General features: G+C 32.8%; 2 protein-coding genes across 4 annotated transcripts in view; both read left to right on the top strand.

The window, feature by feature from the left end:
- Positions 1-1,008: 1,008 nt before the first annotated feature.
- LOC123014521 lies at positions 1,009-4,578 on the top strand. 2 transcript variants are annotated; one of them, XM_044413690.1, is made up of 8 exons: positions 1,009-1,160; positions 1,211-1,394; positions 1,442-1,467; positions 1,516-1,611; positions 1,659-1,837; positions 1,885-1,995; positions 3,873-4,331; positions 4,378-4,578. In XM_044413690.1, exons 1-8 carry the CDS (start codon positions 1,113-1,115, stop codon positions 4,511-4,513), a joined length of 1,239 nt encoding a protein of 412 aa, XP_044269625.1. In that variant the 5' UTR covers positions 1,009-1,112; the 3' UTR covers positions 4,514-4,578. The 2 variants fall into 2 exon arrangements, with proteins under 2 accessions (XP_044269625.1, XP_044269617.1); XM_044413682.1 differs by having other exon boundaries at positions 1,442-1,611.
- A 4,179-nt stretch (positions 4,579-8,757) lies between these two features.
- LOC123015506 (dual specificity protein phosphatase Mpk3) overlaps positions 8,758-26,155 on the top strand; it is a 27,892-nt gene continuing 10,494 nt past the window's right edge. Inside the window, exon 1 of one of the 2 annotated variants that reach the window (XM_044415270.1) lies at positions 8,758-9,302. In XM_044415270.1, coding sequence (XP_044271205.1) covers positions 8,927-9,302 — 376 coding nt within the window. In that variant the 5' untranslated portion in view covers positions 8,758-8,926. The remainder of the gene's footprint in view (positions 9,303-26,155) is intronic. The other variant, XM_044415271.1, reaches the window with a different exon arrangement.

Raw genomic sequence — 26,155 nt, 5'->3', positions numbered from 1 at the left:
CTGATGATAAAAGTCTACTCGTGACTTCGTCACTCGTAAACTTAACCTTTTCACTCGTAGATAAACAATGTCTTTATCGTCTTGTATAACAAATAACTATGATTTGTTGTACCATTTTTTTAGCTAAAAATTACAAAAACTCAAAAATGTGGTCAGTTGCCTAATGCCCGTTTTACATTTTTATGTCAAGTGAATGACAAATCATCCAAAATTCCGTGATCCGTGTGCGACAGTGTATTACAAAGTACCAACTTTTCTAGAAAAACCAAACATTTCTCTAAACCAAAATTGAACCTGTAGATACTTAAGAGTGGAATCCAAAGAGATTAAGTCCGTACTTGCAGTAAGACTTCGTCTTTTTAAGACCAACAACAAAAAAAATATAAAATGATTTGTCGTTGCCTACCTCGATTGCGTATTTATTCGATACCAACATCGCGACACCGATAAGCTGCGGTAAAGAATAGAGGCGCCATCTACAAGCACATACCTGCACCACAGTAAAGGCAAACTAGGAAACTTCTGTTGTATTACACTGAAGTGTTTAGAACGAAATCTGTACTTAAAAAACAACAAATTGTTGACAAATGAGAAATGTCAAAATAATTTTTATGTAAATTATGACAGAAAACTGTGGTGAACAACAACATGTCATTTTAGGATATTTTGAGACGTTTTATAGAATGCTTAGATCAATATTTTGATTTTTATAAAATATTTTTTTGACATCCAACTAACATACGAACATAGAAAGACTTCTGACAACTAAATTATTGGTAAATGACAATTGACATTAAAATTTGGTAGTCAATGTTGCCAACCTATTTTCATAATTACGCACATTTTATAACTAGTTAATCAAAATTGCAATATGTTTGTCTTTAATTATTATAAGTTTAATAAATTACAAAATGGAAGATTGTGTTTAATTGTTATCCCGGCGCCTCCACCAATTTTACCACATGGGTCGATGGTTTCCCGGCAACGAATCAACGTCCACAAATCCAAAATTTCCAAGTGATCGACATTTACTTGTCACTTTTATTTTACAGAGTACCAATTTTTATTTTAGGTTCAAACAATGTGATATTTTATTCCCCCATTCTCGAAGAATGTCCAGGAAAGCTTTTCAAGTCCAAGTGGAACTCGACGTCCAAGCTGTAACTCCTCACCTTTTGACCTACTTTCGCACTGGTTTAGCTTCTTTAAGGTGACATGTCCTGGTGTTTGGTTGTGTTCAAACGGCAAAGTGTCTCTCCAAATCTACATGTTGGACTCGTGTGTCCAAACTGCCAGCTACAAGCCCATCTTCCCGATCCAATGCAGCGAAACGTTCGTTTTCTACAAGACGTTTCTCTCCAAACACCAGCTGCACGAACTTCAAAGAGAGTTGCGTAAGTTTCAGAAGTTGGGGAGTTTGCCGTTGCATGAAAGCTTTCAGACGACCAGTGGCTCTACATTGAGCTGGTACAATGGCAGAGTTGCGAAATCGGTAACGTTCTAGCCTCGTTTCAGACCACTTTAGACGAGCTTTTGTACCCGTCGACAATCAACGGATCGATTGCCGGCGTCGATTTGGATCTGTTAATGGAACCCACGAAAACATTTCCGGTAAAATGCACACAAGAGTTTTTCTTCACCGACATTTCACTCTCTAGGGAACAATAGCGCCGAAAGTTGAAGTTAGCACCAAAACTACAATTGAGGAAACTTTGTGTGTTTGCACAAAACCGACCCCTAGCACGGTTGTAGTCAACCCAAAAGTGATAACTTCAACTCAGAGAAAAACGAGGAAAAATGTCTGCAGAAGAGTCTGCCATTCAGTGTCATACAGCAGGTGGTGAAATAATTTAACCGATTTAACTCCTGACTCATTTTTTTTAGAAAAAAACGTCCTTTTAAATGTGGTAAAAGTCGGCCACCGTTTTGCTACCGCAAAGCTGAAGATGATTTAATTCTCCGAAAACCAAACTACGAAACTGACGATAAATGCACGTTAGTGGCTTACAGTGTTGCCAGGTGTGGTGAAATGTCACCAGATCTGGCCATTTTCATGTTAATCTGGTGATTTTTTTGGAACCAGAAAATTGACTATTTCGTCAATTTTTTGCAAAAAAGTCGAAAAACCACCAAATTGGATAAAAATATTTCTTTTTGATTTTACCAGATAGAATCAAAAATGACAATTTATATTTGTCTTTTTTGAATATTCTTTCACCTGGAAACACAATTATTTCACAAAATTTCGTTAAAAACAACCAAAAGATTGAACAAATTTGACCAAAAACGGCGTTATTTTTGCCCGTTTCAAGTGTTTAAGCACGTTTTTGAGATAAAAACAAAGAGAATTCTAAAAATTTTGTTGAAGCAGAATTAAATCAAAATCGCTATTATTTTTATCTTATTCCACTCGACTTACTTTGTTCTTGAACCAAAGGCTCACTTATTTTGCAAAATCTTATTCAAACACGCTTAAAAATCACAAAAATTAAGTCGAAAGTTACATTAATTTTGCATTTCGTGAGAGTTTTAGCACGTTTTTCAGCTACAAATGCAATTATTTCGCAAAATTTTGTTAAAAACAAGACAAAAAACGCAGAATTAGGTAAGTCTTTTTCGAAAGTTCAAGCAGATCTTTAAACTGAAAACTCTGTTTTTTTGGGAGAATTTGCCACAGCGTATCAAAAAATACTAAACTATTATAAAAAAGATTATTTTATGTTATTTTTACCTAACTCTTAGGCTTTAACTTGATCAAATTTTCTCTTTTTTCTCCTTGTATACAAAATAATCGAAAAACACCAAATTGGTTTAAAATAGATCTATTTGTTTTTTACGAGATATTATTAAAGTCGAGTCGAAAATGACGACTTATTTACGTTTTTTTCGAAAACCTTTTTCCGCTAGAAACACAATTATTTTGCAAAATTTGGTTAAGAAGAAGACACAAATTCAACAAAATAGTCCAAAAACGGCGTTTTTACAGCCTTTTTTGAGTGTTTAAGCAGGAAATTGAGAGATAAAAACACAAAAAGTTCAAAATATTGCTTGTTTTGCCCGACTTACTTAGTTTTTAAACCAGCGGTTTATTTGTTTTGCAAAATGTTGTCCAAACACGCCTCAAATCACAAAAAATATTGATATTCAAGTTGTTTTGTTTGTTTCACTCGATTTAACTGTTTTTTTAACAAGATTAAGTTGAGCAACCTCAAAATTTGACCGAAAATGCTTTTAAGCGCGTTTTTGGACTAAAATTTTAATTTTTTTATTAGACTTCGCTAAAACAAACTAACTTTTTGCGTTTTTCGGGCATTTTAACACGTTTTTCAGATAGAAACGCAATTATTTCACAAAATTTTGTTGAAAACAACCCGAAAAATCACAAAATTAAGCGGAAATGCATGTCATTTTTGCTTTTTTTAAGCGAATTTTTAAGCTAAAAATTGTGAAAACATAATATTTAGCCGAAAATGCTTTTAAGCATTTTTTGTACAAAAATCTTAGGTTTTTCGCCAGATTTCGCTAAAAGAACCTTAATGATAAAGAAATAAATTCTAAAATTACATTATTTTTGTATTTTGCGAGCGTTTTAGCAGTTTTCCGATGAAAAATGCAATTATTTCGCACACTTTTCTTGAAAACAAGGTGAAAAATCACAGAATTAGGCCGAAAAGCATGTCATTTTTGCTTTTTTCCAAAAGTTAAAGCAGATTTTTAAGCTGAAAACTACGTTTTGACGCGAGATTTTGCCACACAAATCTGATGAAAATTTGGCAAAATTTTCAACTCGGATCTGGTGAATTTTATGTTCTTGACCTGGCGACACTTTTGGCTTATCAACACAAAAAACCTGTTTTATTTGTCTCAATTAGTTGCAGGGAGTCGAAAAGTGTCAAACGCATCAGCGCTGTAAGAATCGAAAAACCGGAATTGATGAGCAAACAATCACAAGCCTGCCCTTGTGTCTCAAAAAAATGCCCACTTTGTGCTAAATACAAGGGTTACTTTGACACTGTTAGATACGCCAGTGAAGAGCAAGAAAAAGCCGACTTTCCGACCCAACCACGAACAAATCTATTCGATGCCAATAAAATGTGTTCAAAGCACAGCAAAAACGCCCAGTGTCATTGCTGTCGCTCCAAAGCTTGGGCCACAAGCGAGGAAAAATCAGACGCGGGTGAAACCGTCTTTTCCGATGAAGAAAAGAAAAAAGTTTGTTTGTGTTTCGATCAGAAACCGAGTTTGGCCGAAAAGTTGCATGCGAAACTTGCAAAAACACTGAGTTCGATACCGAGATCGATCGAGTGGTCGTGTTATGACAACGAATACGAGTAAAATAATGTGGTTGTTAATTTTTGTAGTAATGTTTTTTTGCAGATGTCAGTGTTGCCAAAGTCCGAATTCGTCATCCAGAGCTGAGCTTTACCGAGATTTGCAAAGGTTTTATGGGGAATTGTACGAAAAAAGCCGGAGTAGTGCCCTGTGTGTACCTGAGTGTCCCGGAGCTAAATGAGTGTAAAATGTCTTGTGCTCGGTGGAAAGTTTTTAGTCAAATCTAGAATAAACGTTGAAAAGCAACTTGTCTTTAATTTTTTCTATTAATATTGTTTATTGTTACTTTATAATTATTACTTCAGGTTTTGAAAGACAGCTGAAGTGAGAAAGTCTTTTATTAAAAAAAAAATTAGTGTATTATTGGTTGCCTATAACACGCTTATTTTAAAAACCATAATTCTTTTTTTCTATTTATTTTCTTAATTACTAACTCATAATAATAGTATGATATTGAAATGGTGTTAAAGTAATTGTAATTTAATTAAGAGTACGTAATTATTGCTTTCTTTTGATTATTTTTTATGACTAGTCTTTTGTTGCTTATGTAGTGTGGATTTAATTTTATAATAATTGTTTCTTGTTAGTTACGTTGTTGTAATTAAATGTAAATATAAATAGACAGTGGCATGACTGACGACTGTAAATTTTCCGCTTTTGCGAATTCGATGAAAATTTCATCTTTCATCGTTATTTAATTAAAGTTTAATACGGAATCAATTACCAATTTCAATAAGATGAAAGTTTGCAACACTGGGAGAAGGAAATGCAGAGTAAACAAAATAGTGATCGTCGTCAATCAACTTCCTGTTTTTTCGCCCTGTTCAAATAAAAACTCGCCGATCAAATAATGCGGGGGTGTTAAGGTCATCATAATATTGATTGTTTAGGTGTCGGCATAGTTTCAAGTAAAAGGCCAAAGGATTATCATGCGAATAATCAATTTGCAATGACGGCCCTGCAATGACGTCATTGCTAATCGCAAAATATCGCGTTTTTGTTGAGCCGTCAGACGCCCACGCGCTCATTGGAAAGTGGCGGAGCACAGTGGCGTAGAATTAATCGTTTTGGAATCCAATTTTCTCTTATTTCAACTGAATTTTAGCTTTTAGCAATCATAATTTTTAATAATGTGCGTAATCAGACCACACCATGCATATACAGGGTGTATAAACAATTTATAATCATAAATTTGAGAACTAAAAAAATGTTTGTTTTTTTATTTGAAAGTCAAAAATAACATTTTGTAACATTTTTTGATAAATATTGAAGCATGAAGCTCCAATTTTACAATTCTTGAGAACTTCAGAATCCATGTCTAGGTTAAATAAAGAATTTTTTTTATATTCATATTTTTATTATACATTTCATGTTGCCGTTGATAATTTTTTATTATATTTAATTTATTTATATTTTGTTATGTTTAAAAGCTGCTGTGCAACATCTTTTAACATTTAGGTCACTCAGCCACCACGTCCTCAGTCAGTGTCTCTGGTCTAATCATTAAATTCATTCCTTCACAAAAATTTTGAACATTTATATATTTATATCGCGTTTCATCAGCGTTTTACACACTTTTATAAGTCTGTGAAACCCCTGAAATATAAACTATGATTTCAAATTGCAAATTTAAAATTTTTAATTTTTTGTAATTTTCGTGAAAATTCTGGTCGATTTTCGGTATTATTATTAATAGCCCCTTTCCTATTTTATAAAATGCTATTTTTATTTGTTCTTGAAATAAATCATTGATTACAGTAAAAGTGTTGGCAAAGGTTTCATCGTTTGATATTAATTTGAGACAAATAGTTATTGAGAAAATCGCTAATAAAAGCAAAACTAATTAAAATTTATACTCGACGATAATAATCTATTAAAAATTTTACAATTTACTCAACACCAATTAATTCCTCTGAACATAATTCAAAACAATTTAAAATTTAAATTTGAAGCATGGTTTGGTTGAAACATAAAATTTAAAAAAAATCAAAATTTTCAAACACATTTTGTTGAAATTAAATGTAAAATATTCCTTAGATTGAACTCTCTCACGCTGAACTAGTCTCTAATGAGTTGTCAGTAATGTACTGACATTTTGGACATTATGAAAAGTCAAATTTGACGTTAAAGCCCGCTTTATACTTATTACAGAAAAAAAATTAAGTGAATTTAAAAAAAAAAACAGATTTAATTTTTTTGTACGCCATAGTATAGTGAGAAATACACACTTTGAATTTATTAATGTCATTGATTTTCACGTGATGTTCTCGCATTTTGACGTTATGGAGGTTTTGAAAAGTCAAATTGACGTTAAAGCCTGCTTTACATTCATTGGAATAAGTTTTTAAAAAGTGACAAAATCCGATGACCTTTTTTGTCCTCAGTGGTTTACATGGTATGTACCAATTATTTAATAATTATTAAGTTATGAACTTCAATGAACATCAATTTTTAAAATTAACTTTGAGGTTGTACAGTTGAGGACACATTTGAGTGACATAAAGCTGTAAAGCAAGCATTAGGATAGTTAACCTTGTTTTTTACTACTGTCAACCATTGTCATTGGCTGTTACTGGAAGTGAAAAGAAAAAAGTTAATTAAATTGAAGTTGATTTGACGTTAATTCTTGGTTTACATTTTTTTTAACTGACAGAATAATATTCACCAAAGTTTGTCATTAGGGTTCAGTTGTAACACAGATTCTTTTTTACACAGAAATCAAATGTATAAAGCATTTCAAAATGATTGACATCTCGGTAGGTAATGGAAATTCAAATTTAAGGTGGCAACATTGGTACTTTCACAGTTTTATATTGTTTAAAGTATATTTCATTGAAATTGGCATAATAGGTGGCTATGGAATTTCGTATTTAAGTTTGTAGCCCTGCGCATGTCCCTGATGTAACAGCTGATGGGGTTTTTGTTTTTCTTTGATTACTTACCTACATGGTTTATTGAACTGACATGACTGACATTTGTATTCGTTTTTTCACTGATTTCGTTGGTTGTTCGTTATTCCTACTAGTTTTTCAAATTATAATTAAAAGTAGTTCTCTTCAGAACCCAAGTACACGCGAAGGTGTGTTTGAAAACATAATCAATTTCTTTTTGTTCTTGTTTTAGGCATCTTAGGTTAATGGAATCAAATATACCAATTTGAATTAAGCCAAATTATTTTATCCACGGCAAAACACTATTTTTCAGGCTTCAGTACTCGAAGCTTCATTTTGTACAGATTCCCTTTTTCCCCTCCGATCGCAACAACTTTGCCATTGTTTAAAAATTCACAATTTTGTCCTACATTTTTAATGACAAAATCCAAACCCCTTTTGGCTGCAACTTTCACGGAAAATAAATTATGTTTCATCTCCGGTGTGAATAAAACGTCTTTTAAAATTCCTGGAAGCCACTTATTATCAACGAAAGTCTGTATTTTCTACAAAGGAAATAGTGTATGTTTTTGGTGTCAAAACTACACCTACAAAGGGATGAAACTTTTTATGGAGAAAAACTCTCTCTAAAAACTTTTAAAATAAAATTTTTACTATCTTAACCTCACTTTTTTTAGTGACAAATTTAGTTCCTTAACATGTAAAGCATTTTTCACATTTAAAGCGCAGTTTACACAATCATGGCCTACTGTTATGCCAATTTAAATGAAATGGATTATATCTTTGTACGATTGCGCCACTGGTTGAGGTTACGTCTATTTCACAATTTGTCACATTTGTCGTTTTTAAGAGCTTTTTGCGCATTTTCTCTCTATTCTAAGTTTCTTTTATATTCATTTTTGGAAAAAAAATAGATTATGTTATTTTTTATATTTTCTGACAGAATTCAACTGAAATGTCATTTTTTATGAAGTATCGTGTTCTAAAGAATGTTCACATTCCTAAATTTTTGGAACTAAAATTAAATAGCGATGTTGCCAGTGAGGCAATTTACTAAAAGTTTATAATATTGATTGCCCATCTAATAAATTTGCCGTTTTTTTTTTTAATAAAAGTATGCATATGATTACAATACGATTAAAAACTCTTTTAAAGATTTTTATTACAAAAATATAAGTTGGCAAGAGTGACAAGAAATCAACAGCTTATCCAACTTGAAAAAACCAAACCACAACCAGCCCTACTATGAAATAAATGTCGCCTTGTTTACTTTTGTTTTGTTGGTCATATTTGTAAACACGCCACTGCCGTGAAGTAATGAAAGTGGACATACGTCACATTAGAACGGCGCGACACTCTCCCAACCGAGATGGAAAGTATCCATTTAGCGTAACTTGATTGAAAACAAACATCGTCGGGTGTCTTCATCAATGAAATGACGTAATTGCCGGCCGATTGGCCGTTGGAGGGGATCCCACATGATCGCCAGCCAATCCCTTGGCTCGTTTAGTGTCGATTTTCACTCGCACGCCCTCGCACAATCAACCTGCGAAACGGCAACAGTGCACCGATCATTCTGAGTTCCAGCAGTGATCGGGTTGCACGTTCCACTTCGTGCACCCTCTTTATTTCCAGTTTTTTCACATAAAATCGGTGTTTTGTGTTCGCCAATGGTTTTGTTTGTGTATTCGTAGTGCTCCAAGATGCCCACGACGCCCGAGTGCGACTACGACATCGTCTCCAACGAGGGGCTGCTCTCCCTCCTCCGGAACGAGTCGAAGAAGATCGTCATTCTGGACTGCCGCAGCTCCATCGAGTACGGCGAGTGCCACATCCGAGACGCCGTCAATTTTTCCATTCCGTCGATTATGCTGCGCCGTTTGGCCGCCGGCAAGATCGACCTCGCCTCCACCGTCAAGTGCAGGGAGTTGAAGCACAAGATCTGCAGCACCTACAAGGAGAATCTCTTCGTGCTCTACAACGATCTCTCCGGAGTTCAACAACATCAAGCCGACTCCGTTCTCAACGTTTTACTGCGAAGGCTGACGCAAGATGGTTGCCGTGTCGTCTGTCTTAAAGGTTAGTATTGTTTTCGCCCCAATTCCGGCGCCTCCAGCCCCCAGAAGCCCCCCAAAGGGGCCAAAAACGGCCACAATGTTGGGGGGAAGCCCCTCGAGAGTGTTCGGTTCGCATGCTGATCAGGGTGGGCGGCGGTAACACGTTTGTTTCCATTGTTTTGATCCACAGGTATAGTGAGTCAAGTGAGTTGTCGCCATGTTGCCGCTGTTCGCATGCGTGACCGCTCAAATTGCATTTCTAACCAACTCATTGAATATTTTTATAATTAGACGAGGAATGAATTATGTGAGACGTGATTTGGTTTCATTCATTATTTTATAAGAAAACGATTGTTTCCGGGCGTGCGAATTTTTTATTACCGGAAGACAATAGGATAAATACTGGGATGTGTACGAGGACAATTACGATTGTTTTAGTGCCGCCAATAGGAACACACACTGGACCGGAAACTGGAACTGCAACGGACGTACGCACTTCCGGTTCTGTAATGTGTGCACAGAGATTGAACTTGTTTTGGCATGTTTGCACCGAACGCTGATAACAGTGATAACATGTTAGCAGAAGGGATTTCAAAGAAAAAGCTCAATAAGAACAAACTAGTAACAAAACTAGTCTCCAAATGCAAAGTGTTCTTGAAATCGACAATTTTGACATTGCCATTTTAACATTTTGACAATTCTGTCAATTTTTTTTGTAAACTGATAGATTTTAATTTTTGACATCTTGGTGAAAAACTCTATAACAAGAAAAGTACTATGGTAAAATTTGTAAATTGCAGTAATTTGAAACATGTTGGGTTGGTATTGCGATACCTCCGGATATTCCTACGCGGGCAGTGTTTTGACAGTCATACAGACATTACTACTAAAATGTACTTTCGCGCCAAATTTTAAAAGTACTACTTTCTGGGCGGAGGATGTCAGCAACCTAGTTACTTTTCTGTCACTATTCTATCACTATCTAGACTATAGTGTTGCCAGGCCTGGTAAAATTTCATTAGATGTGATGATTTTCATGCTAGTCTGGTGATTTGACTAAAACTTTTGTAAAAATTCTAATATCAGAGGTGATTTTTGAAAATAAAAAATCTGTAGTACTTCTGCGGCTACAACAAAAAAATATATAGACTAATTTTTCAGTTATTGTTTTAGTAAATTAGATCAAAAATGATACTGTTTTTGCATTTTTTGAGAGCGTTTTGTATGTTTTCCAATCAGAAACTTATTTTTTATTTCGACAATTTTTTTCAAAAAAATCATTAAAGCACCAAATTGGTTGAAAATATATAGTTTATTTATTTGTTTTTTTTTTTACGAGATTTTGCTAAACATGGTCAAAATTTCGTTAAAAACAAGCCAAAAATTCAACAAAATAGGCCAAAAACGGTGTTATTGCTGCTTTTTTGAGTGTTTAAGTGTTTTTGAAACATAAACAAGAAATTTCTTTTAACGAGGTAAAAATAAAAAAATCACAAAATTAAATCGAAATTGATATTATTTTTCAACTTGTTTGGTTCTACTTACTTTGTTTTTTATTTTAGCATCTTGTTCAAACGCGCTTAAAAATTACAAAATGAGTTGATATTGGTGGCATTTTCTCTATTTCACTCGATTTAACTAGTTTTTGAGCCAAATTAAAACAAAAAATAAGCCGAGGAACAAGCAAATTTGTTCGAAAATGCTTTTATAAGCTCATTTATTTACTAAAATACAGTTTTTTTTGAGATTTCGGTAAAACAAACCAAAAATTAACACATTAAGTCGACAATTATATTATTTTTGCATTTTTCGTGCGTTATTTCGTAGTTATTTTGCAAAATTTCGTTAAAAACAAGCAAAAAATCACCAAAATGGGCCAAAAATCGTGTTATTTTTGTCTTTAAGTGTTTAAACAGATTTTTGAAATAAAAACAAAAATTTTTTTCCAACCAAACTGACAAATTACAAAATTAAATAGAAATTCATATTATTTTTTAGCTTATTTCACTCGACTTCGTTTTGAACGAGAGGCTCATTTATTTTATAAAATTTTGTCTGAAATCGGTGTTATTTGTTTGTTTTAGTCGATTTAACTGGTTTTTGGGGAAAATTAAGTTAAAAATAACGTGAAAACCACAAAATTTGGTCAAAAATGCTTTAAAGCAAGTTTTTGGACGAAAATCGCAGTTTTTTGGCGAGATTTCGCTAAAACAAATCAAAAAGTCAACGAAATCAACTCGAAAATTACATTATTTTGCATTTTCCGAGTGTTTTAGCACTTTTTTCACCTAGAAATAATTATTTCGCAAAATTTTGTTAAAACAAACTGAAAAACTATAGAATCAAGGCGAAAATGATGTAATTTTTACCATTTTCAAGAGTCAGCAGATTTTTAAGCTGAAAACTTCGTTTTTTCACGAGATTTTGCCATACCGAGTCGAAAATTGCTAACTTGTTATAAAAAAAATTATATTACAACTCTTAGGCTCTAACCACTCAGTTTATGTAAAAACGTAAACTTTGGTCACTTAGAAAGATGTAAATTTGCAATTTTCGCATTATTTTGCTATTTTACATCTCATTTTCAGATTAATTTTTTTAAGTCTGTTTATGATTTGTAATTGTTTTTTTGTATTCGTTAATTTAAACCTTGAATAACGAGTGACTAACGAGTATATCTTTCAGTTGACAATACAAGTAAATAGAATATGTGTAATAATGATTGTATAATATGATAATAATTCGAGATTAAATCGGAAAGTAATACTAAAAGTCTGAATCTGTACTTGATGCTATTTACAACATTAAAAAAATAAAACCTAGAGTATACTTAAGTATTTGGTCTCGCATTACAGCAGTGCCTTGCCTAATGCGCTGTAAAATCGTAAAAGATCAAATTTCAGGAAGCTGAATGCACTGCACTCTCTTTTATTTTGTTGGAAAACTTTCAAAGTCCACACATCGATTCGGTAATCAGCTGTGTGTAAATGTAAACAGGTTGTAGTGCAAAGCTATCAAATGTGATAATGCGATATGGCATGGCAAGCCTCGACATGCTAGAACCATGTCTAAACATGTTCGATAACTCAGTTTTCAGATTTATGTGCACTGTAACCATTTCCTCTAAACATATCAAATAAAATAATTTACAACGTCATGTAAACACAGTGTTTAAAATAGAAAAAAGACTTTGTTCCTATTAATCACGAATTTTAACTAACTCTATTAAAATAAACACAGTTGATGGAAAAATAATCAATGAAAGTTGTAAAATTAGGTGGTATGACAGTTCAATTGATGTTATCGCAAAACCAATTACGGTTTTGTTTGTAGAAAGTTGAGGGGGGAGCGGGAGGGGGGTGAGTAATTCATGCATTGGCTTCAATAAATTGCAAGTTTGATTAAAATGAGCACGCAAGCGGTTGTAAGAATGAATTTTCTTATTCACATTTAGTGACGTAGTAATCAGGACGTCACTAGATGAATCTTTGAAGCCTTGGACCTGAACCCAATTGAATATTCATGGGATAGCAAATATGATTCGAAGAAATTTGATTTGAATGAAGCGCAGTTGGTACGATTGGGAGCACCACCCACGATTTTCCACCGTTACCATATATGAGCAGCAATCATGTAATCAAAGATTAAAGAATGCTGAGGGCGAGCGAGTATTCAACCTTCTGTTTTCGCAAGGCTGTTCGACATTTTCCATACCCATATACAAACAGGTGGAGGAAGAGAATTGGCTCTTCGAGCAGTGTGCTAATTTCACAAATTGACAAAACATAATTCCACTAATTTAAAATTACGTCATTGTAATCCCACATTGATCCAATAATTATTATTTTGCATTAAGTAACTGATTTGCATAATTCGACGATAGCAGAGGTAAACATCGCACAAAGCGAGCCTTTCTTATTATACTTATTACCATATAAATTTTCTAATAACTTGTATGAGAAACTGACATTTTACAACAAAAAGTTCAGGCACTCTTGGCGTAGGTATTTATTTGCAACTTAATTATTGCATTGCACACAACACCTGTTTCTCATTTTTTATTATTTCAATAATTGTTTTGGAAAAATTACGACTACGCAAAACCCCTAGATACACCGCACCTTTTATAATCAACTTTTATTCGTTATTAATTAAAACTAAGTGTGCAACTCTTGGCATTATTAAAAAACTACTTTTCGCAAGGGTCACATCAGAGAATAATTAATCCATTGGTTGTTATACTTAGTAATTAAACAAAATGTTTATCATTCGTACCAATTTCCACACATTTTTTTTTAAATGCTTCACAACTAATTGGTTTTTTTTGGTCAAAAATTTCAAAACCTAGTACATTTTTGGAATAAAAAAATAAAATAAAAATCCAACAGACAAAAGTCTATAGAGGGCGAAAGAAATAGACGAGTAAACTAATATAAATACATAAAATAAAACTACAAAACTACAAGAAGTATCCAAGAAGTGACCATTACGGATTTAGTAAAATTTATGAAAGAAGATATCCAGATCTAAGCCATTGTTATACAGGGTGTTTTTTTTTAACGTGCCACCCTGGATATCTCAGAAAATAAACAAAAATTAGAAAATTCTGGGCCAAGTCAGTATTTTAATTTATTGGCATGTGTTTGCTTGCTTTTTATAGTAATTTGTTCTGTCAGATCTTGTTCTATGTAATAAATAAAAAATACTCAAAATTCAAACAAAACACAGCTGAAATAAAAATTGACCTGTCTCTCTCTTATAATTTTTGTTTATTTTATAAGAAGTCCAGGGTGGTTCGTTCTAAAAAAAAACACTCTGTATAATCCAAAACATTTGGTAATGGAAAGTATTTGGGGAAGAATAATAAAATGTCATTCATGGTTATTTTGTTGTATCACCAATTTTTGAAGCTAAAGATTAGAAATTTTTATCGAAGCTACTTGAAAATTATGACCAAATGTTTATTTTAACGACTGTTTTTACACTCTTACTTTAATATTTTTCTAGACAAATTTGGCATTTATTAATCATTTATTTTTGTATTTTTTGGCCCGATTTCAGTCAGGTAGTAATAATAATAATAATTAATAAATAATTATAATGAATGCTAATACCATAAAAAATATTACTCTAATAAGGCCTCTTTATTAACACACAATTTTAGAAAATTTTGATAAATGTGGTTAGTGTCTTCATAATGTTTAACAGAAAAATGGATATGTAGTAGCGATTTCTGACCTTTTAAATAATACATTTTTTTAAATTTAGTAAACTTTTGATAGCCCCCAAAAAAAAGTAGGGAATAAAGCGGCATTTTTTTCTCTGTTGGGAGGAATGAAATGGATTTTGAGATGGTCACGACGAATTATGACTGTGTTATTGTTGAAATTGTTTTTTTTTAAAGGCAATTTTAGAAATTTTTGGGAAAAATAAGTGTAATTAATGTTTTCAAATGTTTAGCAGAAAAATGAAAATGCAATCGCATTTTCTATCCTTTTGAGTGGTGAATTTTTCAAAATTGAGTAATAAGTAATTTATACCAGTCCGAAAAATTAAATTAATTTTGAGATAGTTACGACGACTTATGACTTGAAATTGTTTTTAAATTAAAATCAATAAAGAAATATTTCTTTTATTATTCATTAACTAAATTTGGTGCCATTATTAAAAAAAAGTTGGGGTGGCATTTAGTTGGTCTTGTTTCTTGATTGCAGAAATTGAATTTCCTGTCGTCAATCTGATCGTTCCGTCCCGAAGTAATAAACATAAACAGCGAAATCGCTGTTTTACGAGCGTGAAGTTTTCTTCCTTAATGAATTGATTATGAAGTTCCTTCAGAGCAAGTTCCTTGCTATTTCTGTTCGACACCTGAAATGGGGATATTCCCGTTTCCGGCGCGAGTAATTCATAGTATCCGCCGTAATAAACAGCGTCTTTCTGATGTTATCCTGCAAAGGATATCCTCTTTACGCGACAATTATTACTTTTATTATGGAGAATCAACACAATAGATGCGTATTTCCTCCGCTTTAAATACTTGTTGAATTTTAATTTGGTTATTTAATTACTTCTTAATGCGATGCTGAAACACTATTCACACTTCGGCTCGAGAATAAATTACTATTTTGAACGGAAATGCGATAAGCATTGTTGAGACTTACCCCTGATTCATACCTTGGTGTTAGTCATGAATGGAGGGTTTATGAATCAACGTCTAATTCACCCCCGATCCGCAATCCAGGTGACTTCTCGTTTCAATCAAATGAGTCACTTGGGTTGTTGACACATGTCTTGCAACATTGTAAATAAATAAAGCACGCTTTTGCCCCTCCTCAGCTTCAAGGACAATTATTAGATTGTTATGACGGTATTGTAAAACAAAACCTCACTTCAAATTAATATTCTCTCTCGAACACTGGAAGGAAATTTAAATTTTCTATTGTTATTTTAATAAAAAAAATTCCTCAGGCTACAAACCTAGTTTAACAAGAAAAATAGACGAAAAACTACGTTACTGTAATTTCGAAGTTTAAAAAAGCTACTTTAGAATTCCCATTTGAATATGATTTTGGCGTATCTTGCGAAAGCAGTGCAATAAATTAAGGTGGACGCTAAATTTTTATTAATTTTCTAAATCTGGGTACATTGGTGGGCCCCAATTTCTGTCGTAACGCAGTGGGTTTACGGTTTATGTAAATTAGGTAAATAATCGTTTAATTTCATTATTGATAAAGCAAGTTAAAGCCGGCAGAGGCGAACACATCCTGGATACATATAGGCAAGGCAGAGGATCCATTCATGCTGGGAAGTTATTTATAGCTCGATAAATACCACCTACAATTGTTCAATTATGTAAATGTACAAATCAACTTAGGACACTTGACCCTTCTCAAACAATTTGATGGGTGCGTTTGGCAGTGTATGGATTTTGACACTGAAGGTTTTATCTAAATTAAAATAAGTGTTTCCAAACTTGTATAGTGGGGACATTTTTTTCCAAATTTAACAATGTCCAACATGAAAGATCATTTTTATTTACAAACTTACAAATTTACAAACAAAACTTATGACTAAATTAAAAAAAAAATAGTCCACTGACAATAAATAAAATTTTATTCAGTTTATCCTCGAAAAAAATCAGATACGTGGTAATTTACCTATCAACCAGTGAAATCAAGTTTTATCCACAACCCAAAACACCATTTTCTAATTAACCTAAAACTGTAAAAAAATTTAGGTGATGTTTTTTCAAATACAAGGAGATTTTATTACGTTTATTAATTTTATTAAGATTGTATAAAATAAGTAGTGTTTTGAAAGGTTTTTGAATACTGGTTCATCAGAAAAATGCCATGTAAGGTAAGAAACCAGTAACATAGAAAAAATGTGAAAAAATTCTACCTATAAAAATTTCGAAGTTATGAGAGTTTAAATTTTGTACTTTGACTCTATTTCTGTTGGAAAATAATTTTCCAATTTTTTTTTGCTACAGGCTATTAGAACAGGAAACAAGGAAGCTGTACCCTAAGTTGTAACTTTGTTTAATGTAATTTGTGGCTTTTATATGTAATTTTTTTGATTTTTACTAAATAATTATAAAAAAAAAACATTTACAAGGTCATCAGACATTAAAAATATCATAATTTTTTGACAAATAGAGTTTTTTTAAACATTTTTTCCATGTTCCTGGTTCCTTATCTTACAATGGCATTTTTCTGATGAACCAGTATTCAAAAAAAAATCTTAATAAAAATCTCTCAGGATATAAAAATTTTACCTCTCTAATAGAAACGGGAAAACATGCTGCTATGAGAAATTAAATGTGTTACAGTGTCTTTTTATTTTTCTGACATAGTGAGGCAAATAATTTGGCTGAATATTATACATATACTATTTCATAGTTATATAAGTCATAGTTTTATAAGTCACGCGTCAGTTACGGAATTTGTGATGAGATTTAACTAGTGCAGTTGGTAGTGCAAAAGGTCGTATGCTGATGATCAATAATAATGTATTTGTCCGGAAATTAATAAAGCAGCTAAAAAAACAAAATAGGTAAATATCATAGTTAAAGTAAAAATGCTTAAGCGCAAAAATTGAATTTTTACTCAATCACTGAAAGTAAAACTTTTACTTGTGACACAGTCATAAATGTGGTAAACTGATGATTTATTTTTAAGATCTCGTAATAACGTTATTACATTTTTTTTCTATATTTGTTATAAAATAACAATTTTAAAATATTGCCTAAAATTCATATCTCATGAACGGTTTGTTAAGAGAAGAAATTGAAAAATTCATGAAATATCGACTACTACTAAAAAAATCAAAAATACAAAAGCTAAATGGAAGGCATACACATTTCAGAATTTTCTCCGTGTTTTAAGAGGTGTTAAAGTACTGCAGTTAAAACTTGGTTCAACCTGTATAAAAAGTTTGTTAAAAGTTAAATAACTTAAAAAAATTAAATGGGACACCCTATTTCTTATTTTTGCATCTAACAGATAGATAAATTGTCTATCCAAAAAAATTAACTTTTGATGTCGAGAATTGATAAACGAAAAGATATTTAACTATCATTATTAATTGTAGCAACAATGCCTTAATCACTTATCCGTTGATTTATCCAGAGATTGTAAAAGTCGTTATAATTACTGAAATTCGAATTATATTATTGTAAAAATAAAGGGTAATGGATTCAAATTAACACAAATGTGATTATTAAGGGATATTTCTTCCATTTCTTGTGCAACTGTGCACTTTTTGGCTACTGAAATAATAGTAATAATTTTTTTTTAACGTTTGACGTTAAATATCTTTTTAGTTATTGCCTAAAAGTAATTAATTTTAGAAAAACAATTTAATAATCTTTTAAATGCAAAAACAATGTGATTCATTTTTTTTTTTAAGTTATTGAACTTTTAACAAACGCCTTCATTTTTTTATCTTTGCAAATGCAACACTAAAAAAATGTTACAACCTTCTTCTTTGCGGTAGTAAAGAAAAATATTTCCCGAGGTCTTAGTTTTTGTGTAATAAATTTTTAAAAAGTGCATGTTTTCGTCAAAAAAAACGTCTTATTTTTAAAACTACGCAAAATCGACCAATAAAAGTTTCGCTTAAAAACATTGTCATAAAAATCTAGATCCAAAAACGCATTTAAAAAAACACAAGTTTGAATTGTAACTTATTTTTGAGACACACTGTATAGTTGAAAATAATTTTAGGGGATGGACTAGATTAGTAGTCACTAATAGACTTTTTCAACTCGCTGGGACACCCTGTCTGTGAAATATGAATTAATTATATTTAAACAAAAAGCGTCCTTCTGGAAGCCCTCCGTATTTGCGGTACATATTTATTTATCAACAAATAACTGCGGTAGCGTTTCTTTGTTTTATTTATGTATTTTCGTATGGCCCACATCCCGAGCAAAAAGCGTGGGTTTGGCCAGTCATCAGCGAGCTAAAATTGCGACTGATGGCGGTGGCCCTTTCAAGGCCGCCCTTGAGGCTGTGTGTGTTTTTAAGGAGGGTGAGAATGAGCGTGGGCGTTCGACATCGCGCTCGACCCACGCACACCACCACCACCCACGCTTTCCCGGTTCTCAGCGTCGAGGAGCGTGGGTCGAGCCACCATCGAATCAAGCTGAAGACCGCCGCCACGCCACGCTGTGATACGGACAGAATTTTCATGCAAATTCATGCCGCCCCCCGCCTCATAGCCGATGCTATTTATACTATGTGGACACTTGAATTATTTATTATTTACACCCCGATCATTATTCCGAAAGGAATTAAATTAACTGCGATTTACGGGGCACGTGCACGAGGTCCCGTTAAGACAAAACGGCGCGGCGTGTTAAAATACCGATTCGATTATTTTTATGACAATGATGGATTTTTATTACCGGTTTTATTTTTAATACACTTAGTCATATCACGTGAGTTTATATCAAGAACGCTGGAAAACGCTACTATTTTTAATTTTAGATTTTTTTTTTATTTCAATTTGTTGCTTCATATGATTGTTGCTAAAGTAATTTTTGAATGAAACGTTTACTACTTTTACACAACTCTGATATTTTCCGCAATAAAAAACGAATGGTGTTGATGACTCTTATCAGTTTTATCAGAACAAAACAACTTAAAGTAAAGTTAGAATCTTATCGGAAAAGTTCCAGTTTTATACTTTGTGTAAAAACAAACATTGTAAAAAATATGACTAAAAAACGCGGCAAATGTATAGGAAAAATGTAAAATATCATTCAAAATGGCTTTCAATTTTTTTTAATTGTGAAACCTTAAATACCCGGAGCCGCAACTTGTAAAGACTCCGGATTTACGCATTCAGACGCAGATTCCTGTGATTTTTGCTGTTTGTCTTAAAAACACCTTTCAATTGGAAATTTTGTACCTTGCAAACAGGAATTACGCCGAAATTAATTGAGTTACTCCAAAAAGTCCGGCACTACCGTAATGGACGTCAAAAAATCTATGCGATGATCTAGATTTCAATTCGTTATTTTGGAAAAAATCTATTCTCTAAACTGAGAATAAAATGTTAATTATGCTCGAAAATTTTCGAACTATACGTATGTAAAATGTTCCGGGAAGTCAATTGGCATCGAGAAAACCGCTAAATTCTAGATAGTTTAGAGACGGTTTTGCCGATTTTTACCCACAGAGTGGTTCATTATTCGCGCCACAGTAAAAAATTCCAACTTATACCATGGAAAATATCTGGCAAAAAATTTTAACAATAATTTTTTGATATTTGACCTTTTTTATGTCTATTCAAGGTTACCGATGATCTTGTACCAGGTAAACAAAAAGTTTTTTGCTTAAACTATTTATTTTTTTTAGAAAAACTAATTGATGAATGATAAAGTACTATAAAAAGTGATGTATTATCAAGAATAAAATTTTTCGAAATTTTTGTTTTTGAGTTCTACAATTTTTTTTATTTTTTCAAGTGGCAACCCATTATAAAACTATTTTTCTCATGAAGGTTACATAAATTGCAATTTTGACAAAAAAATCGCGTAACCCAAAAACAAAACAAAATTTCGTTCTCATTTTTTATAACGAGAATTTTTTTAACATTTTTTCTATGTTCCTGGTATATGTAGATCGGCGTTTTCCTCGGAAAGTATACATCATAGGGCGACGATTTTTTTTTGCATGAGGTGGGAAATTAAAAGTACTTTTTATTGGTACCAAACACAAGGGACTACGATTAATAAGTTATGATAAAATTGAAACTTTAAAATCCGATTATAGTAGATCCTCTATCTCTGAATTAATTATTGCAAGAAGTTCTCCGGAGTATCGATTTAACGTTTTTAATTTCAACTCAAATAAATAAACAACTAAAATATGTGTATTTAAAAAAATATATGAAAATACTCAATAAACTTTACTGAGTGAGTTTTTTTTTTCGAAAACTTAGATTTTCTGATATAGTCAAATTACTGAGCTAAAATAGTTCGAACTATGGATATGTAAAATGTTCCAGGAAGTCAATTAGCGTCGAAAAAATAATAAATTCGAGCTAGTTAGAGTTATCCACAGATATAGGTTTTGCCGATTTTTTTTAAATTATATTATGTATTTATTATTTGTATACTATAATAAAAGATACAGACTGACTCTATAAAGAGTGTATTGGAACGATGTATCAAAAAAATCATACACAAAAATCAGCATTTACTACATTTCTGTATATGTGATTTTTTTTCGGATTATTTGCGAATCAGATAGTGCGAGTTCTACACGGGGGCAAACGGCTATGCCGCGAGCTCCCAAGAATTTCAACAAATTTTTTACGAATCCGATAAGATTTAACCACTGTTTCTAGTCTTTATTATTAATCTTTCGGCTTTTTTTTATTACAAAAGATTCGGATTAAAGAGGTTGCCCTGCAAATCATATTGTTCGACATTTCCAGGTCGTTTAAAAAGCAGTCTCAATAATTAATTTGAGAATTTTGAAATCAGATAAAAAAATCCTATTCTTTTAGTTTTTGGCCCTTTAGCAACTGTTGCCAATTACGTGAAGCCCGTAATAATCGTTATTAGTTCCCATTAGCGAGTTTATGTAAAACCCTGCAAAAAGCGCCGCTTCAGATTAATAGAGTCCTGTTACAGGCCGTGATAGTCGAGTTCGTGAAAAATAGTATACAAAGTGGTATGATTAGGTAATTATTTTTTACAGCATTCGAAGCTATGCGGTCGTTAAAAACGATAGGTTCTTAGCAAGATTCCCACGCGTTCTCTAAGTATTCTGTAGCGATCATCGTACCGTGCCTTCTGAATGTCGCCCATCCGGCCGGAAGTCGTATTCATCCATCACGATTTCCGCTGCACCTTACTTTACCTTGCCTTGGCCCCAGTCGCTATCAATTTATAATTAACTCGAAAAGTCGCCTTATCAAAGACACTTGAAGATCTCACTGTATCTCTCTTATCATTTCAAACGGATTTGATGCAAAAATGTCGAGTCCGGGGAGAGCAAATCCATTAGCTCCTTTACCCCCTGGAATATGTTTGGCCGGAATCCGGAGTTTTTGTCTCTTGGTAATTGATTTTCTCCCGTTCTTTTATGAAGGTGGTTTTTTCACCGGATGATGGAGTCATTTATTATTAAGGTTCTCGGTATGTGGTGGTTGCATTCCTTCCCGGATTAAAAGGTGAAATGTCATTCAATGAATGATTCATTCATTTTATCGCCCTAATTGCTTAATTGTTGTGGTCAACATTTTTAATTGGTCTGATAAAGAGCTCGTTTCGCAATTAAGACGTTTGAACCAGGTGCCAGTTTGTGCAAACAAACTTTGCAAATGTATTTAAAGAGTGTATATTTATCCATCAACAGGAAATCCGGTACTTGAATCAAATCGAAAATATCTTTATCGTAAACCATTAAAACGGGGCAAATTGTTTACTCAGTACTGATATTAAACAATCTGTCATAAAAATTATAATCGGTTTGTCAATGATTACTACCTACTTGTCTTGCCAGGCCAACAAGGCTTATAACGGCGAAATTTATGGTCTGTGACGGCTTTGTGTCGAAGCAAAACCCAATTAAACTCGGCTTCATTTTTTCATCTCGGTTTATTTTGATTGATAGAAACTAGTCTTGGAGTGCGTGGGTGCGGATATTGAAACTCCGAGAATTTATTTATAATTTATTTCATTCATATCGAACGAAAGTGGAATATGTTCTATATCAACTGGCTTTCGATTACATTATCGTGTGTTTACTTGCTTAACAAATTCTGCGATTTATCGTTCCTCAGTTTCATTTTTATTGTTACCAAAATAAAGTCAAACTGCTGCAAATGCATTTTTAACATTTACGTAAATTCAAGCAATTATTGTGCAACATTTCTCAGTTATCTGAGTGTAAATAATGCGAAGAAATTTATCTCGACAGGATGGAATATTTTTGTTCCTGTCTGTGGGTCTAAAAACACTTCTAACGATCCCGATATACAAATGAATAACTTTGTGTGGGCTCACAAGACATAAAATTCACCAAAAACATATGACTAACCGTTTTTAATGAAATGTAGTCAAAGTGCTATTTTTCAGTAGTCAAGTCACTCGCTCAATTTTGATTGGATGCTCGCATAGCGAGACCGGCGAGCATCCAATCAGAATTGGGCATTTCAGGTTTGGCCCTGACCGAATTGGTCTCTGTGAACCGATACTAGGTTGTTATACAGGGTGTAACGAAAAGATAAGCGATTTAACCCAACTTACCTCCATACCAAGTTGGTTTAAACGTTAGAGGACGCCTATGAAATTATATTTTTCTTTGTTTAAATTAATAATTAGTTACATTTTTGTTAACTAACACAACCATGCATAAAGACACTAAAACCTCAAAAAGAATACCATTTTATAACAAAAACAATAATAATAATAAATGACCAACGTCCAAAATTTTAACACATCTACTTCAGTTATTTTTTTTACTCTAAAACCAAGGCCGATACAAAAAATTTATAAGATACAAAAATTGTTGTACCTTTGGAATAGAAAAAGAATTATGCCAATAGGCATAACAAAAATATGGCTTAAAATGTGTCAAGTTGTTAACAAGTAAGTACTTTATAATAAAAACAAAATAAAAGAAATAGCACCAAAACATGTGATTTTGATATCAAATTGGCTGTACCAAATTTGATAAAAATCGATTAATCTATTAAAAAGTTATTAAAGAACAACGAAAATAATTTTAAACTTTTTTAACTTGATATAGAGTCGAGGGGTCGATCACTCTGGAATTAGTAGAAATTTTTGGAATTTAATCGGAAATTGCTTGGAATTATTTGGAATTATTGAAGTTATCTTTGGATTGTTTGGAATTACTTGTAAATTACTGGAATTTTTCTGGAATTGCTGAATTTTTTTTTAATTGCTGGAACTCATTGAAATTTGAGTTACCTGGAGTACCAAGTGACCGCTGAATTTCAAGGACATTAATGTAAAATTTCTTTTCAAAATCAAGTTGAATTACGGAAAATAAGTTGGAACTACAGGAATTAATTTGGAATTACAGGAATCAATTTGGAATTATGGGAATTAATCTGAGAAAAAAATGGAATTACAACGAATTATTGTAATTACTGGAATGTTGATGGAATTTTTTAGAATTACTAGAATTTCGGTGGAATTTTTTCGGAATTCGAATTAATTAATTAATTTTGCAAGTTAACAGCCCCTCGTTTAGAGTTAAGTTGGGTTTTAAATCGCTTTATTTTAACCTGGGGAATCTCGGGTTACCCTTGGTTCCCATCTTTTTGTTACATTCTGTGTTTGTCTGTCTAGACCTGAAATATTTGAAAAATTAAGTATTTTGTGGCAAAATTCGTGTGAAACTAAAATTTTCCACCAATTACCGAGACGCCAAATTCAATTTTGTCGTAATTGCCGCTAATGAAGGTTTTTTAAGACTATAGTCTAGTGTTTTCTATTTTGACACTTACAAATTGTTTAGCCTAATTTTGCATAATTAGAGCCACTGTAAACAGCTAAAAAGTGATTTTAGTGATATTTTTGACGTCAATATGCTATCCTAGTAGGCGGTATTCCTAATTGTTATTTAAAGTGTAAAATTCAGGTTCTGGTAGGTAGACAAAACCAATTTTCATGACGCAAATGTGACATAAACAACCATTTATTATATTTTTGTATTTTATGACAGTGTAATCTTATCCTGTCTTGCATAATCGACGAACATAAATCTATTTTGGATGTGAAAATCGAGTTTTTTTACCGTTTTTTTTTTTGAGCGAGTGAAGGAAATAATTCATCTCATTATTATTAAATAGGTCTAATAATAGCAAAATCCCAATAACGAGGCTCCCGCTCAAAAGATCTCGTTAATTTATAGACACGCAGACTAGTCCTCATTATAGACCCTGGGGGCTTTAATCCAGGCGTCAATTTTCCCCCAAATCTCCCAATAATTAAGTTACCGGTAGCCCAACACAACCATCGTAAATATTAATCGCTTCCTGCCCAAGTACAACATACCATCGTTCCATGGGTGTTGGGTTACAAAAACCCGTCCTGCTTGTCTCCTCGTTAAATATTTCGAAGAACCAGATTGGTATCGCTGTCGAAGGGCCACTCCAACAGGTACTCACCCCGCGACGTGGTTCATTCCGTTACCAAGGCAACGATGCATTAGAGAGAAAGTAGGTCCAGCTGCAGGCAGGCGGCGGTCTGCTGCCATTCCGGGGACGGCGGACTGCCACCCCCGGATTTACGTTGTTAGGATTATCAAAACAATACGCCTACATGAGCAGGTCGAACACGGGGAGCTCTCGATGGGGAATTTCGGGTTTGTCCCAGTGACCCCTGAGCGCTGGTGATCGATACAGCCGTTTACTCAATGAACAATTTCGGTTCATTGTGAACTCGATTCTGTCACAAACTATTCATGCCACAAAATTACGCTTTTATTGAGTTGGCAGTTGTGAAAATTCGATATTTTGCTTAATAAATAAGAATTTTTAAGAACAAAGAATTGATTTTTCTTAAAGAGTCCATTTGTGAATCAAGTCGGCTATTGAGATGCAATATGTCGGAATTATTTTTCAAACTGCAAAGAAATTCTACAGGGTGTTCCGTTTTTATTGTTACAAATTTAAACAGGTGATAGGATATTCAATTCTAAGATAAAAGTTTCCTATAAACATGTATCGAAAAATGCTTGGTAAAGGAGCTACACCCCCTGAAAGGGGGCTAATAGGTTTTTGCTAATATCTCAGAAACCATTTAAGATAAATTACAAAATTTGGCACAGATGATAATCTTTATACACCCAAACGAATTCAAACATCAAATTTCGAAATTTTTAATCAGGGACGTCTATTTTGGCTCTAGTTTTTTTAGTTATGCATTGACCAAAATGGAGGTCACTTTGCACAACTCCTTTAGATTTAGGCAAATTCATTTCATTAATGTTATTATTGTTACTGTAATGTAATGTTAATTAGTTGAGGTTGATTAAAGAATATGAATTTCTTGTTTTTATTATTCTGTAAATTCTGATATATTTGAATGTTGTATTGGTGTGTAACATAAATTTTAAATTAATTTTATTCAAAAACAATAAGTCGTATCGACACAAGCGAGACTTTTCTGTGATAAATTATCGAACTTAAGACTTTGTTGCTGAAAGTACCGAGAAACTAAAGCCAAAATAAATAGGGTATTTTTTTACCTTAAACTCCCCCAGTTTCGTACGCCCCTGATTAAAAACTTTGACATTTGATGTTTGAATTCGATTAGGTGTATAAAGGTTATCATCTGTACCAAATTTTGTAATTCTATCTTAAATGGTTTCTGAAATATTA

This window comes from Tribolium madens, unplaced genomic scaffold (assembly GCF_015345945.1).
Source record: "Tribolium madens isolate multiple individuals breed KSU strain unplaced genomic scaffold, Tmad_KSU_1.1 Scaffold_19;HRSCAF=116;Tcas5.2_LG9, whole genome shotgun sequence".
Taxonomy (NCBI): domain Eukaryota; kingdom Metazoa; phylum Arthropoda; class Insecta; order Coleoptera; family Tenebrionidae; genus Tribolium; species Tribolium madens.
Note: the sequence above shows the minus strand (reverse complement) of the source record. Positions and strands in the feature narration are given on the sequence as shown.

Excerpts from the sequence above, each read along its gene's own strand:
- LOC123014521 (XM_044413682.1), top strand. The coding sequence starts at position 1,113 with ATGTCCAGGAAAGCTTTTCAAGTCCAAGTGGAACTCGACGTCCAAGCT. Across the intron at positions 1,996-3,872 it reads GAAACTGACGATAAATGCAC|TTGCAGGGAGTCGAAAAGTG; the intron begins GTTAGTGGCTTA and ends TGTCTCAATTAG. Across the intron at positions 4,332-4,377 it reads TGTTATGACAACGAATACGA|ATGTCAGTGTTGCCAAAGTC; the intron begins GTAAAATAATGT and ends GTTTTTTTGCAG.